We start from the raw sequence: 14,180 nt of genomic DNA, 5'->3' as shown, positions 1-14,180 counted from the left end.
TTGGTTCAAACATGTCCAAAAACACTACTTGCGTGATGGCTACATCCATCTTTTATTTACTGTGGACGCAGACTTTTGTAGTTGTGTGAGTACTCAGTCTGTTAGGTGAAATATTGCGTTTAAACTTAACTGCAGACCATTAAACACGAATACTCAAACCTAGGCTTGCATAACAGCAGACGAAAGTTACACACGTCACGTTTTTATTGATTATAAATCAGATTTAAAAAATATTTCTAGGTTGTGGTTGACTAACTTTTTGAGTCTCTGAATTCCTGCCACAAAGCTCCCATCCAAAGTGTTTTTCTCTTTCTTTTAGCGTCACCTTATCTGATTAGTTGTCAGCCCCGCACAGCAGACTGTGTTTTATCTCGACCCTCCTCCTCCTCTTCCTGAATAGAGTTTGGGCGCTCCACTCTTTTGTTGTTGAACGCAGCCTGTACAGTCCCTTCCCCTTCCCCCTCGCTCTCTTTCTCTTTCTTTTTTTTCTCTCTCTCCACCCATCCTCCCATCTCTCACTCACTCTATTTCATCCATCCAGGGTGACGCCAGTCCCTCTCACCCCGCCCCGTTCAACTCAGTCCGCTGCGTTCATTTCATTCCTGCTCCCATTCCGCGCATATTTCGCATCCTTGGAGAGACGCTGCGTATTTTACGCACTCAGCGCGCCCGATCCTTCCTCAAACCAAAACCGAGAGGAGACTCTGGAGTTGGCGGAGGGCTTCCCGCTGCTGTAGCGACTCCGATCCGGTGAAAAGTGTGGGAATTAATCCATAAAGAGGCGTATGAATCGAGGTAAGTTCCCTAGGAGGAGTCCCCCCCTCCCTCCCTTCGCTCTCTTCAGCCTGTAGCCTGAAAGCCCCCGGACGTTTCGCTTGTTTCTAAAATCCTGAAGTGGTCACTGAAGCTCAAATTAAAACAGTTTCGGCGACACTGGAATACAAATCGCCACAAATACACCTATTCTACACGCTGAACAAGTCTAACAAGCTTATTAATACTGCGCCGTGTTGAGCTTCAAAGCGAGGGATGTCGCTTTCACTACAGTTTTATTCCCCTTCCTTCCGACACCAGAAAACAAACCTTGTTTCCTAACACTTCTTTCTGTCGTAAGCTAAAAATCACGTGTTTTCTGTTTTTAAAAACGGGAATGTGTCCACGGGAGATTGAGAGATTGTGGATGAAAAGCTTTTCGCAGCAGCGCTGGGAGGCAGCTTAACAAAGCTGGGAGTGAATGGGGGACTTGTTGCATCGGCGGGGTTTTCTCTTTTCCTACACAGGCAGGCAGGCAGGCAGGCCCCAGTCACAGAAACAGGCCATAGGCTGATAACATGCACACAGCCAGTGTTTACCCAGTGGACAGAACACATTACACGCTCACTCTCAGCACCATCACACAGCCCGTTTGGGAGATCTGTTAACGCATTTACTTCTTATTCCACCTTTATAGAAAATGACTTTTATGAAGAGCTTTAAAGCTCTTCTTATATATATATATATATATATATATATATATATATATATATATATATATATATATAAGTCTAAATGGAGATCTGTGATGCTGACACTCCTTCCACTCCACGCGTCTGTCAGTTTGGAGTAAAAGCTGCCTGCAAAAATTAAACACATCACAAATCACAAGTGTCCTTGTTCTCCAGCAGCTCCTCACATGAGCCTATGTAGTTGTGTTCTGTACTTCCTTTTTAATATTGATCAAAGGACTGCTCCTGTCCTCTATGGCTGGAGATGTGTGGCAAAGCAGGGCCAAACCACAATGTAATTATTGGAGAAAATTACAGCCTGTAGGATGAAACATAGTAGATGCATTAATTCTGTTACAGTAATCCTTCTGTTAGATGTCGGGAGGGCGATGTTGGATAAAAGGATTATATTTCAGAGAATATTAGTTTGGGCTTCTTTTTGAATAGAGTTGATGCGGCTAAATGAAATTGGGGATATTGGAGATGAATGTTTTGTTAATGTGAAGTTGTGCAACAAGTCCAGTAATTACAATGGAATCAGTGAGGAATGTAACTTGTAGCTGTTTCCATTATCAGTGTAATTTTCTAATTCTTGTCTCTTTTGTTTTTGTTTTTTTTAAAGATGTCTGGTGCTCTATTTCCCCACGTCACTGAATGTATCGTTTTGTTCATGAAATATATAAAAAACAAGGAGGGAAAGACTATTCTGCATATTCTGCCTTTTAAAATGGTCCAAATGATGAAGTAACACCTGACATTGTCGATCAAGCGGTGAATTTCATCACTGCCCCAGTTTCAGAACAGCCAGTGCCAAAAAAAGTGTGGGATGCATTTAAGTGTTTTTTAAAATGATCCGGAAAACAAAAGAGTTTTTCTGCAGAGGTATTCCAAATATTTCATTCCACCTTTTTAAAAGTGTGTGAACAATTACTTTGTTCAGGCTCTGTTTTGGCAGATGTGCAAATTATAACATTGGAATCATTAATGAAATGTGGATTTCTCCAAGTGGAGCAGGTTACTTTTAAAACCTGTCTTTAAGAGGGCGAATCTGAATGTGGATGCAAATTGCGTTTTCTATTCACGCTCATCCCCCCTTTAAAGTTTCCAACAGTGACAAATCAGGCCGGCCTGAATGTGTAACAGAGTAAGGTGTGTGTGTGTGTGTGTGTGTGTCATTGTCTTTGCCGTGTCTAGGCCCGCAAGTGTACAAAGCTTTGTCAGTCGCTCTGGGCAAACAGCCTCCACTTTCCTCCCCTCTCCCCCTCACTCACCCGTGCCTCTCCTTCTCCAGTCCGTTGACATCTGTTTTGAGTGCTCCGTGCACCTGTAGAGACCAGGGGTGTGTGTGTGTGTGTGTGTGTGTGAGTGAGGGGGAGAGGGAGGGGAGGAGGAGAATAAAGGGAGGTGCAGAATGCAAATCCAGGCGTTTGTTCGGGGCCTAAGCAACGCAGACTGACTGACTAACGACCATTTGGTGTGTGTGTGTGTGTGTGTGTGTGTGTGTGTGTACACACACATTTGTGGATGTGTGTGTTTGCCTCTTGCTGTCCAGGCCAGGCAGCCCCATTGTTGAAGCAGCAACAGGCGTTGGTGGATGAGGACGCACCATATGGCCTCTGTGTGCTTTAGTCACAACCGCTGTGTATGTGTGCATGTTTGTGTGTGTGTGTGTGTGTGTGTGTTTTCATCTACTTCACCAATGCTGCTGCAATATGGTGGAGTTTGGAGTGGCGCTGCTCGCTGCCGTCCTCCTTGTTGTTTCATCTGTCGACTCATTTCTAAACAGGAGGACAAAATCCGGCACACAGATTTTTGTGGAACTGGGATTAAGAGGAGTAATCTTCGTGGCAAATGAAATGATGTCTTGTGACGTCCCACTTGTTTCGTTTATAATTTCAAATGTAGTTGTAGTTCTTTTTTTTTTTTGCCAGTGCAAGTTGTCATTTTGGCTGAATCAACAGGTGATACAGTAAATCCTGCAAATGAACGGATGCTGCTGGCTTGCAAGATGTTTGCTCTGCTCTTTTTTCTTTTTTTTTTAAAATTTCTCTTTTAAAAAAAAAAAAGACACAATCTTCCTTTTAATTCTCACGATAAATTAATTCCTCCAGTGTCACTGCAGTCCAGTTTTTCAGCTTCCTGGTTTTTCATCGAGCAGTTTCTGTTGTTGTTGTAGTGCATTCTGTTCTGATGTCCCAATATTTAGCATGCAGCACGATACGCAAAGATAAACTCTGCCAAGAGGGGAAAAACTGTAAAAGAAAGAAGGGAAGGGGGGGGTGGCTGGGTGGGTGGGGGTCCGGGCTTGTATGTAATGAAATTTAGGGAGCTGAGCCAGTTTATTAGAGCAGCAAAGCTGTGTGTGTGTGTGAGTGTGTGTGCTGAGGGAGGGCAAAGGGGTTAGATGGGGAAAGAGAGGGTGGTTTTGGGGGTGAGGTTGTGAGGGTGCAGGCTTTGTTTAGGAGATGGGGGAACAATAGGCATCCTCCTGGGTGGGGTGGGGGAGTAGGGTGGAATAGGGGATGCTGGTGTGCAAGGGAGCCGGATGGGGGGTGGTGGTGGTGGCTGGATTGTGGCTGCAGGAGGCTGGCGGAGCCTGTGCTGGCTTGCCTGACTGCCCGAGCTCCTCGTCTTTCAGTGTGTCTCTCACATCCACACAGATGTGACTGTATCTGAAAATGTGTCTCTTTCGTTGTTTGTATCTGTGCCAATAATCACTTAAGTCACACAACAACACTGTTGTTGCACTTTGAAGATGATAAGAATGCTGTTACCGAACGTGTGATTCTGCAACATGTTGTAAGATACGGCAACATGTCTCTATTAGAAGCAAACAAGCAAAAATAAAACAAAATAGCCCATAAAAGCACATTCATACCCACAAGACGTGAAACCAGCTTTACATGGCTTTACTTTTTGCAGTATAATAAGCTAGTGATGCACTCATTGTGACATTCTGATGCTAATAACAGTTTTTTTCTTTTTACTTAAATTTAGTTTTTATTATTTGTAATTATCAATTTTTTCTATCTAAACTAATATAGCCCCATTTAAATGAAACAAAAAAACTATTTCACTGTTTTGATTCCTAAACATTTCACATCCCAAACCTGATGTGCCACAACAGCTAAATATTTCCCAGCAATATCAGTAAATGGTATGTCATTAGCTGATATTAGTCAACGATATCGTGTGATACATCGGGACACAGATACGTGATTTTGGGTCCTGTGCATTCTGGTGTATGCTTGAGTGGATCCTGAAAACATGGAGGTCAATTAACACCTTTGGGCTCTGTGCTGTTTTCCTTGAGTTTGTAGCTGAGCAGTTTTTTAAGCGATATGAGGCACACTGTCCTTCCAGAGGAGGGAAGAGTCACCGGGGAGTGTTGTTGCTATGGGGTCCTGTGTTTTCTCTCTAACATTGTTTAGGTGGTCATCAGCAAAACATCAAGATTTGCTGGCATTGCAATTTTCTGCAGTGCAATCACTTCACCTGTCATGGGCATAATTGCTGTGGCTGATCAGTGTACACTGATCATAATCCATGTACATTTTTTTTTACTGAACATACAAAGGCAGGCATGGATTAACCCTAATCCCTAACTTAAAAAACTCAATGAAGATCTCCACTGAAAAAAGTGACTTGGCTTAATCCTTGTCGCGGGAGCTGAGCCATTGTGTGAATAAACTGCAGAATGGAGCTCGTGTATAAAGACGCTGATGTCTTTGATATTCCCTTTGAGTCACGTGATCTTATTTTATTTGTTTTTGTTTTTCTTCTGCAAAAACGGAAATAAATAACTAGATAAAAATAGAATTTTTGCACATTACTTTTAAAGCTACATTTAACCTATACTGAAAATACCACCGAGAACAGTAAGTTCACATATTTTATTTCGAAAGTAAGAACAGAAATAAATACTGTAAGCAGGATCTCAGCCTTTCGGGGGTTTTGAGCACCAAGCAGAGGAATGGATGAGTCCAACCATCCCACTGTGGGAAGTCTGAATCAACCCTCACATTTCCTGACCTCAGCAGGAAGTGAAAAGGAAGTCTAGATTTCAACTACTACTTATGTATTTTCCCGGCTGGAAGAATTGACACGATAAACACTCCACAGAGTGGGCCAACTGCTCGCTCTGCTCTCTGAAAACTCCCACAGTGGAAAAATGTTTCCCTGCTGTTGTGCTCACGACCTCGGTTTTTGTGTTCAGCAGGCCTGATGGTGATTACTCACTGTTGTTTGTTCTGATAATTTCTTTTCACTCTGTGCAGAGTGTGATAAATTATTAAAAAATGATATATAATTACCTAATTGGAAACAAGTAAGTTTTCACAGAGTACGAAGTCTATTTCTCTTTTTCTTTGAACTTATATCCTTTTTATGGTAATTCAGCTAACACTGGTTTGTGTTTTAGATTTGCTATTAGCATTAGTGAACAGCAGCAGAAAATAGCACAAAAAAGAATCCTGTGGCCTTTTCATTTTTAAAAGATGAAATTATATTTTCTCCTCTTGCACATTTAAAGCTAAGCAATTTATAATTAAAACCTGGCTTTTAATTTTACTGTCTCAATATTTTTTTTATTTTTAGCCTTGACATGTAGCACCTAGCCAATTAGCCTAGCTAATGCTCGCAACCTCAAGCTAGATAATGCTAACGTTCAAATCATAAATTGAATTTGGAATGATCATCGACTTGAATTCCTTACTTGGAAAGTTGGAGAATCTCCAAGTTAAGAGTCCAAGATGGCGACATTGAATTAGACTTCAGTAAAGCTATAAAACTTTTAGTTTGTACAGCCACTGTCATGTATTGTGACTCGCTAAATACTCCGTGACGCAGGCTTTATCTGACGTGCTGTAGCTGTGTTTTTCTGTGCAAAACAACAAGTTTCACGGTGTATTGTTAGCGAGACCTGAGTGGTGCGAACTCCATTTTTTACTTTTATGACATTTCTGCTGGAACGCGCTAACTCGGGAATAAAGTAATTTCCCAGTTCTGACTTCCAAGGGACACTTAGAAGTCATAGTATGACTACATGTAAATTTAATCTTTTTGTGCAGTTTATGTTATTATGTAAGTTTCAGTATAGCATTACATAGAAGTGGAAGGAGAGATAGGGAATGACATACAACAAACATCCATAAATAAAGCTACCAGCGCAAGGCTAGCTTACCTACCATGGGCTCTGAGCTTGTGACAGTAGCTCAGAAATGTCACAAATGAAGACTTTCAAACCAGTGCTTTGTTCTGCCTTACTTAATGTTGATCGCACAATGTCAGCTCTCCAGGCTGTATTTTGAAGCCTCAACATTAGAGATTTAGCTGCTGCTATGTTCCCATATTTGTATATAGTGAAATTAAGTGTAGCAGCAAGTCATAATAACAGTTGCCTCAAGGCGCATTATACTGTATAGTAAAGACACTTGGAGTATTAGAGGGGAAACGACAATCAGATGATTTCCTGTAAGCAGAACTTGGCAAGAGAAAAGAAACTTCTGGCACACCCAACCTCAGTGAAGGGCAAACACCTGCCATGACTGGTGTGGGGTGGAAAAAGGAAAGGAAACCAAAACTAGTTTAAAACTCAGTTCGAGCAACAGAGACTATTGAAATGCTAGAATCTCAAATTTTACAAATTATTTTTTAGATCGTTCAAGTTGTCCTTAACTAGTTTTTTTGTTTACAAAGTTAAACTCTGGGAGGGACAGACGACCCTCTGAGAGCACAATAAAATGACAAAAATCATTCAAATAAAAGTTACCCTAAAAAATGATTGATGATTATACTTACTTTCAGAGATATGAGTTAATGGCACATTATAGTAGATTTTCAGTGAGTAAACAATTGAGCTGATTCAACATAAAGCAGCATTTTTTAAAAATTTAATTATTCCGCTGTTGATTTGTCCCCCGGATCACCTTAAAGACCATTTGTTCTGATCCTTTGTGGTCTGTGATAAAGTCCAGCTGGAGTTTCAGCTTAGGAGAGAGGAATCCAAAACAAACAAACAAATGAAACAGTGCTGACAAAGCACTATATTTAAATAAGGGGTGCGCAGCCGCCACAATCTCTGCCTCTTTACCTGCTACTGTCTAAATAAAGCAGTACCCAAGTTTTAATGGACCACAGATGGAAAACACAGTTCAGGGGCTAATTCGTTTTGTACGTGTGTTTTGAGGAGAGCGGAGCTCGTGTTGGCTTTAGAGGATGTAATCGTGGCAATGAGATGGGTAGATGGAGGTCACTGTACTCTTTTTCGCATCCATGCAGCCGTACGCTGTTCCTTTACTAGGTGTGGGTTAAGACTCACAGATGCACGCACATGCAGCACACGTGGTGTCTGCCTCGGCACAACGCTCCTGTGTTCACACTTATTAAACGGTGTTGTATTGCTGTAACCTCCCCAGGCCTCCCTTTCCTCTGGTGGAGGATATTGTCTCCTGCGTGTGTGTCTGTGTGACGTGTGACCCCACCCCCCTCATCCTCCAATTTCCCTCCACCCTCCCAAGGAAGAGACTGGATAATGACTCTGTCTGACTCAGCAAAAAAACCAACCTAAAGCTGGTGGATGAGGAATAACGGTAAGGACGGCGAGCAGAGAGGAGAGCTGCTAGCTGAACCTTTTACCGTCATATTTCAGGAGGAAATAAGCACTTCACTGTATCAGTGTGCAATCTGTGACCAATTACTGCGTGTGTGCATAAATGGTAATGCCTCCGTGAGAAGAGATGGTGAAATAATGAGGAGCGCATGCTGTGAATCACAGCCTCTTCACCACTCATAAAGCAACTTTCTCTGTCTTACTCAAGTGCGTATTAGTGCCGAGAAAGAATAAAAGATGCTTTGCAGGTTTCTTTTCACTGATGCAGCTTTATTATTCAGCCTGATGAATATGTCTTTGTTTTGTTTTTTTTTACAAAATGAAATCGGGTCAGAACTAATCAGAAGAACTGGAGACGTGGATAAAGGTTTTTTTTTTTCAGTCTGTCTTCAGCAGAATGAACTTATCAGTAATGGATTAATTGAAATCGTGACCAAATTATATCAAAAAGTCTGAACTCGGACACGTGCATCAATGCCAAGTCAAAAATCACATGTGACGGAGTAGAAAACTGATTAAAGTCTACATTAGAAATGGAACCAAGAATAATCGGCTTGGTCTGAATGGAAGGCATTTGTAGGGTCTCATATGGATTATCCATAAAAGTAGGTAGCCACTAGTGAAACCAAACAAAACACCTTTCCAGCTTCAGATCACGTGAGAAACGCTGCTGAATATTGTTAGTATAATGAATTTAATTAGTACGATACTGATTTCTGTTGATTGCTGTTCAATGCAGGGTATCTAATGCTGCCGTTCTTACAAATATCTTAGATGAAATTTTATATCCTGTCTTCTGCGCCGTGGTCATTTCAGCCGTTTGATGTTAGGGTTTCGTTCACTACAACTTTCTTATTTGTGTCTTATGGGAGTGGACGAGCACAAAGGACAAGATCCCTATCAAAGCAGTCATACTGTGATATTGTCATACCAACGCATTCTCACCCTTGGGTGCTACAAAATACAGTTCTGGCAAGTAATGTCATTACACCTCTCTTTTGGTGTCGGTTCCTTGATGCACCAGCTACAGCTGTGTGTGTATGTATTTCTATAGATGTATAAAGGTGCTGCTTTTGTGACCTACAGAGGCTGTACTAAGAGGCTGTGCAGATGGGAGTTCATCAACCATGAGTTTGCGGTTTGTGTCCTTATCTGACTCTTGTGTTTTTGCACTTTTTTCCCCCCACTCGCTGATTATTTTTTCAGTTTATTTTTTTTTATCACTTTTTACTTTGACTAACACTCCGTGGTTGGGGTTAGTCAAAGTAATGGAATGATCCTAGTTTGGGTAGGATAACCCCCTCCTAAAAGGATGCCTTTGTAGACAAAGGCACACCAGCAGTGTTAATTGTAACCTCTGGAATGAGAGTGGGCTGGTCATACTTTCTAAACTGCAAGAGAGTTGGTGTAAAAAGGGAAAAAAGCAGAGTTTTGTATTCATGTGGTCAGTATGTGTATTCAGTTCAAATCCACTCAGTTTAATTATCAAGTTCTTGGATTGGAGTTCCGGTGACGTCCATCAGTGCTGGAAAAAATCCTTTCTCCCTGTAAGTTTTTCAGTTGAATTCAGTTTTATTCATATAGCTCCAAATTACAACTACAGTTGCCCAGTTGCTTAAGGGCTTTGTATTGTAAGGTAAAGACGCCGCAATAATACAGAGAAAACAGAGAATTGTTGGCTGACACAACAATCAGATCACTCCCTATGAGCAAGCGCTTTGGTGACAGTGGGAAGGAAAAACTCCCATTCAACAGGAAGAAACCTCCAGCAGAACCAGGCTCAAGTGGGGATGGCCATCTCATGCAACTAGTTGGGAATGAGTGGTGGAAGATGAGACGAAGACATGCTGTTTAGTTAGTTGACTGCTGATCACGTTATTTCACTCGATTTGTTAGTGTTTGGCACTAGTGTACAATATATCGCAGTAACATTTAATATTATTTTATGCCATCAGTACATTAAGGTAGGAATGTACCTGCTTAAGCAGGTGCTGCTCAAGCCAGAAGTAGACAAAGGCTTGCATCCTTGAAAGGTTTTATGTGTAGTTTATCCTTTTTGACCCTTAAAGACATCCAGTCTCTAAACCTTCGATGCCCTGGATAATAGATGTATGAGTTAAGACTTTCTGTTCTGTGTATTTGTGTTTGAATGTCGATTCTTTTTTAACATTTTAAAGGTTTCAACCCTTGGTTTCAGTTCTTTAACTCTTAACATGGGCTGTTTATCTGCGTGGAAACAATGCCTCCTATTCATTGCCTGCTTTCGTTCCTTGGATGTCCATATGTCTGCATGTTCGCAGCAGATATCTGCTTGTAGAGATTAGGATGACCTTCACTCTAATGTGTGAAAAGCAAAGTAAATCTGGTTGATTAGAAGTATAAAATGCACAATGTTCTGTGCTCATTGCATGAATGGCATGTGCTCAGTGTTAAGGAAAGAAGGGGGAACCAAAAAACTCATAGTGAACTATTCCCAGTACATTTGAGATGCCATATATTAACGGTTGTAACACAGTCACAGTCTGTTATTCTGGAAGGTTCTGGACCAAACCTTTGAATATGTGACTGTCTTCCCTCTCTTCTATAGTTATGGTTTTATGCTTGTCTCTCTGTGTTTTGTCCTTTAAAAAAAAAAAAAAAAAAATCTTTGTTTTTTTCTGTTCTCTTGCCTCTTGCCCCCACCCACCCCCACCCCAGCCAGTTGTGGCAGATGGCCGACCCTCCCTGATCCTGGTTCTACCCGAACTTCCTGTTAAAATATAGTTTTTCCTTCCCACTCTGTCACCCAGTGCTTGCTCCTAGGGGACTGAGTCTGTAAATTAAAGTTCAAGCTTTGAAAGTAGTGCAGCACACACAATGTAGATGTTTTTTTTTTCACAGTAAACACTTAAATTTTGAGATTATTTTTAATTGTAGTATTCTTTTTTAATAATTAGAAAAAGAAGACTTATAGCGCTGTGGTGCAATGTTCCTATCTGTTAACTTTTATTTATAAGAAATCTCCAAATGACTTACATTTTTCAAATACTTGATTCTGAGACAAACAAAAACAAACAATCAAGCAGACCCCCCCCCCCCCCCCCCCAACCATTCTTTGGACTCATTTACATATTTAACTATTTGTAGCAGTGCTTTACATAGTATTTATGTTTATTTTTACAGAGCATGGGGTATGTTTTAAATGGACCTAAGCACATACATGACCACAAACAGTTACAAAACTTTGTGTAAATCCTCTTTGACACACAAACAGTTTTAGAAGAATCATTTCCAAATATTTTCCTCACGTGTAACAGTAGTAGCCACTGCGACCTGACCTGACGTCACTGAACTGGAGTTATTTGTTTTTGTTGACCAGAAGTGCTTGGCATGTGGGACAACCCCTCCATTAGCCTGTTGTTTGGGATATGTGCGTTCACCAAAATGCTAATGCACCCTCAACTATGGTCACTTCTGATCACATGGTAGCAGCCAATATATAACCGTTAGCGTCCACTAATAAAAGGGTGTATCAATGGTAACATCCATCCTTTATATACAGTCTATGAAGCCTACTTTAGCAGGCAATGCTCTGGATTTTTACACAAGGACAATAATTACCCATCACACAGATTAGAGGACAGGCAGGTAAAGGAATGCCTAAAGTCTGAACAGATTGTGAAATATTCATTGGCATTTGCACATCTGTTGGATGAGTGCTAGGAAAGTTCAGTACTGCAGCCCCCGGTCTTTGTAACATCCATGTTGTAGCAAATCCCACCTCAGATGTTGCAAAGTCCTTATATTCAAAGGTTTAATTTACTAGAGTAGTAGATATGTGCATGCATTAGTAAGAGAAAATAGAACTACATTTTTCTCTTTTTCAGAATTGTTCCTATAGTGATGACCAGGGTGGAAGTCAGGGACGGACGGCACATCAGCTCGGCCCAGAATCACACATTTAAATACATTCTGACTGCTTGAATAACATGAGGTGTACTTGAATGATTTTTACCTTGGGACCTCTGTAGTGGAGGCTATTAACATAGGAAGATGAATGAAGCACCCCCGAGTCTGCTTAGATATTGAATGCTTTAGTCACACTTGCATACTTGTAAAGAATGAATATTGTGCCATATGGTCCTTGAAGTAAAATAGCAATATTAAAATAAGCAGAGTACAAGAAATGTCATCCCTGATGGTGAATAATTCTCTTTGGGCCATATGGGCTACAACATTAAAACATGGCTAAACATTATAAAGTGGAACAATGTTTGCTTTGAGGATTATGGGAAAATCCTCTTTTTATAAAAACCGGTGTGTGTGTGTGTGTGTGTGTGTGTGTGTGTGTGTGTGTGTGTGTGTGTGTGTGTGTGTGTGTGTGTGCAAATGTTGGAAGCAGTTGAAACAGATGCCGTTGAGTGGTCCAACAGAAGAATGAGTGAAAGGAACTGCCTAGGCTGGGATAAAACATTCAACTTGTATAGCAACACGACCTCCTGCTGATGCACACATACAAGCACAATTACACACACAAACAGGTTTCTTCTGATAATGCAGACAATCGCACGCCAGTAAAAGCTTCCATCTTCATTATAACCTCCATAAACGTTGCATATTTGCAAACACACGCATGTAGCAGGCCTGTGGAAGAGCTGTGAGAATCAAGTGAAAGTGGAAGAAAGGCGACACACGGGGAAAACATGAGAGTCCGAGGCAGCTGCAGGATTGTGGCTGTATGCCCCGTGTGTGTTCTCCTGAGGGCTGGCACTGACACTATGAAGCCTGCTGTCCTGGCTCGAGTGGCCCGGGCCTGCCTGGTGACAGAGAGACACGCAGGGAGGGGGGGGTGCCCGGGGTGCAGAAGAGTCGCCCAGTAGTCAGAGTTGATTGTTGTGTGACTAATGTCTCTCTCCAGCGTCCATCTGCTACTGGGCCCCTTTCATGGCTCACATGAGCCTAACTGTAGTTCTTATTCTTTAACCTCCCCTCTTCATCAAAACCTTCGTCCACACAAACATCAATGTTAATATCAAACTACTGGATTCCCTGAGATACAGTGGCTGTATTTAGGAAGATTAAGAATCTCAAATGGGTTATTTATTGTGACAAATATAACAAAGTTTTTACAGTGAAAAAGATTTTTTTCCCTTTCTGCAATTTCTGAGCAAGTTTATATTTTAGTCCGAGATAATGGATGCACAGTGATGAAACCAGAAGTTCTTCACGGAGCTTTACACCAAGTTCGAGGTCAGTTTGCAGCCGAGAACCAAACCCAGAGAACCTTTCATGTAGAGATTAAATTATCCTCTAAATACAAATACTTAGAATTTTACTTTTAAAAGACTTAAAGTTGGGGTGTGCCATTGTTACTTACACACTGTGCCGTCTTACATGGAACTTACAAATCTCACAGGCCTTATTCACCACTGCACGGTCTATGTTTGGCTTTTAATGGCTGGCTTTGTCCTTCTGTAGACTCACATTTCTTATATTCTTATTTAGAGGCTATTCTTGGTCTACTTACTGACCTACAGCACATTCTTCTCCTTCTTACCCATAAAGCCCACACCGAACTTTGAAAATAGACTTTCTGATTTGCAGATCTCTCTGGTGCAAAATCATGTAAATCTCACATCTCGGTAAATAAATATAAAGTTATTTTTACTGACTTTGACACAGTTGCTTCATTCTGCAAATGATATGAACAGTGCTGCATCTGTTGGGCATGTTGGCAGTATAATGTTAGCTTTGTTGTTCTACCTGGCGGCTATTACGTATTCGTGTTTAATACCACGTAATCCCTACACACCGGGATATACTTTGCATAATTTTCTCATGTATTCCACCACAGTAGATGATGCAATCTCATGATGTGGTTGAAGTGCACACTAGTGTTTTTTTCCCCCCCAACATCAACCAAAGTAAAACATGCATCCATCCAGGACATCATATCATCACCCAGGTTTACCAAAAAGAGGAAACTTCACAAACTGAGGATTCATCACAAAGTGCAAACGTGTCTCCTGAACTGGAAGGCCAGATTAGATTCAGTGAAACCAAGATGGCAGGAGGACACAAGTCTAGAAAAGGCTTGGAGTGGCTCA

General features: G+C 41.2%; 1 protein-coding gene across 2 annotated transcripts in view; it reads left to right on the top strand.

Moving 5' to 3' along the window:
- The first annotated feature begins 536 nt into the window (after window positions 1-536).
- The window catches only part of tead1a (TEA domain family member 1a), a 47,795-nt gene continuing 34,151 nt past the window's right edge, over window positions 537-14,180 (top strand). For both annotated transcript variants that reach the window (XM_085414820.1, XM_085414819.1), the window contains exon 1: window positions 537-795. In XM_085414820.1, the coding sequence (XP_085270946.1) occupies window positions 786-795 (10 nt within the window). In that variant the 5' untranslated portion in view covers window positions 537-785. The remainder of the gene's footprint in view (window positions 796-14,180) is intronic.

The sequence above is a fragment of the Rhamphochromis longiceps genome, linkage group LG7 (assembly GCF_057381845.1).
Source record: "Rhamphochromis longiceps isolate RC_006_pf linkage group LG7, R_longiceps_female_GT1.1, whole genome shotgun sequence".
Classification (NCBI taxonomy): domain Eukaryota; kingdom Metazoa; phylum Chordata; class Actinopteri; order Cichliformes; family Cichlidae; genus Rhamphochromis; species Rhamphochromis longiceps.
The sequence above is the reverse complement of the archived record's forward strand: the minus strand, read 5'-3'. Positions and strand labels throughout refer to the sequence as shown.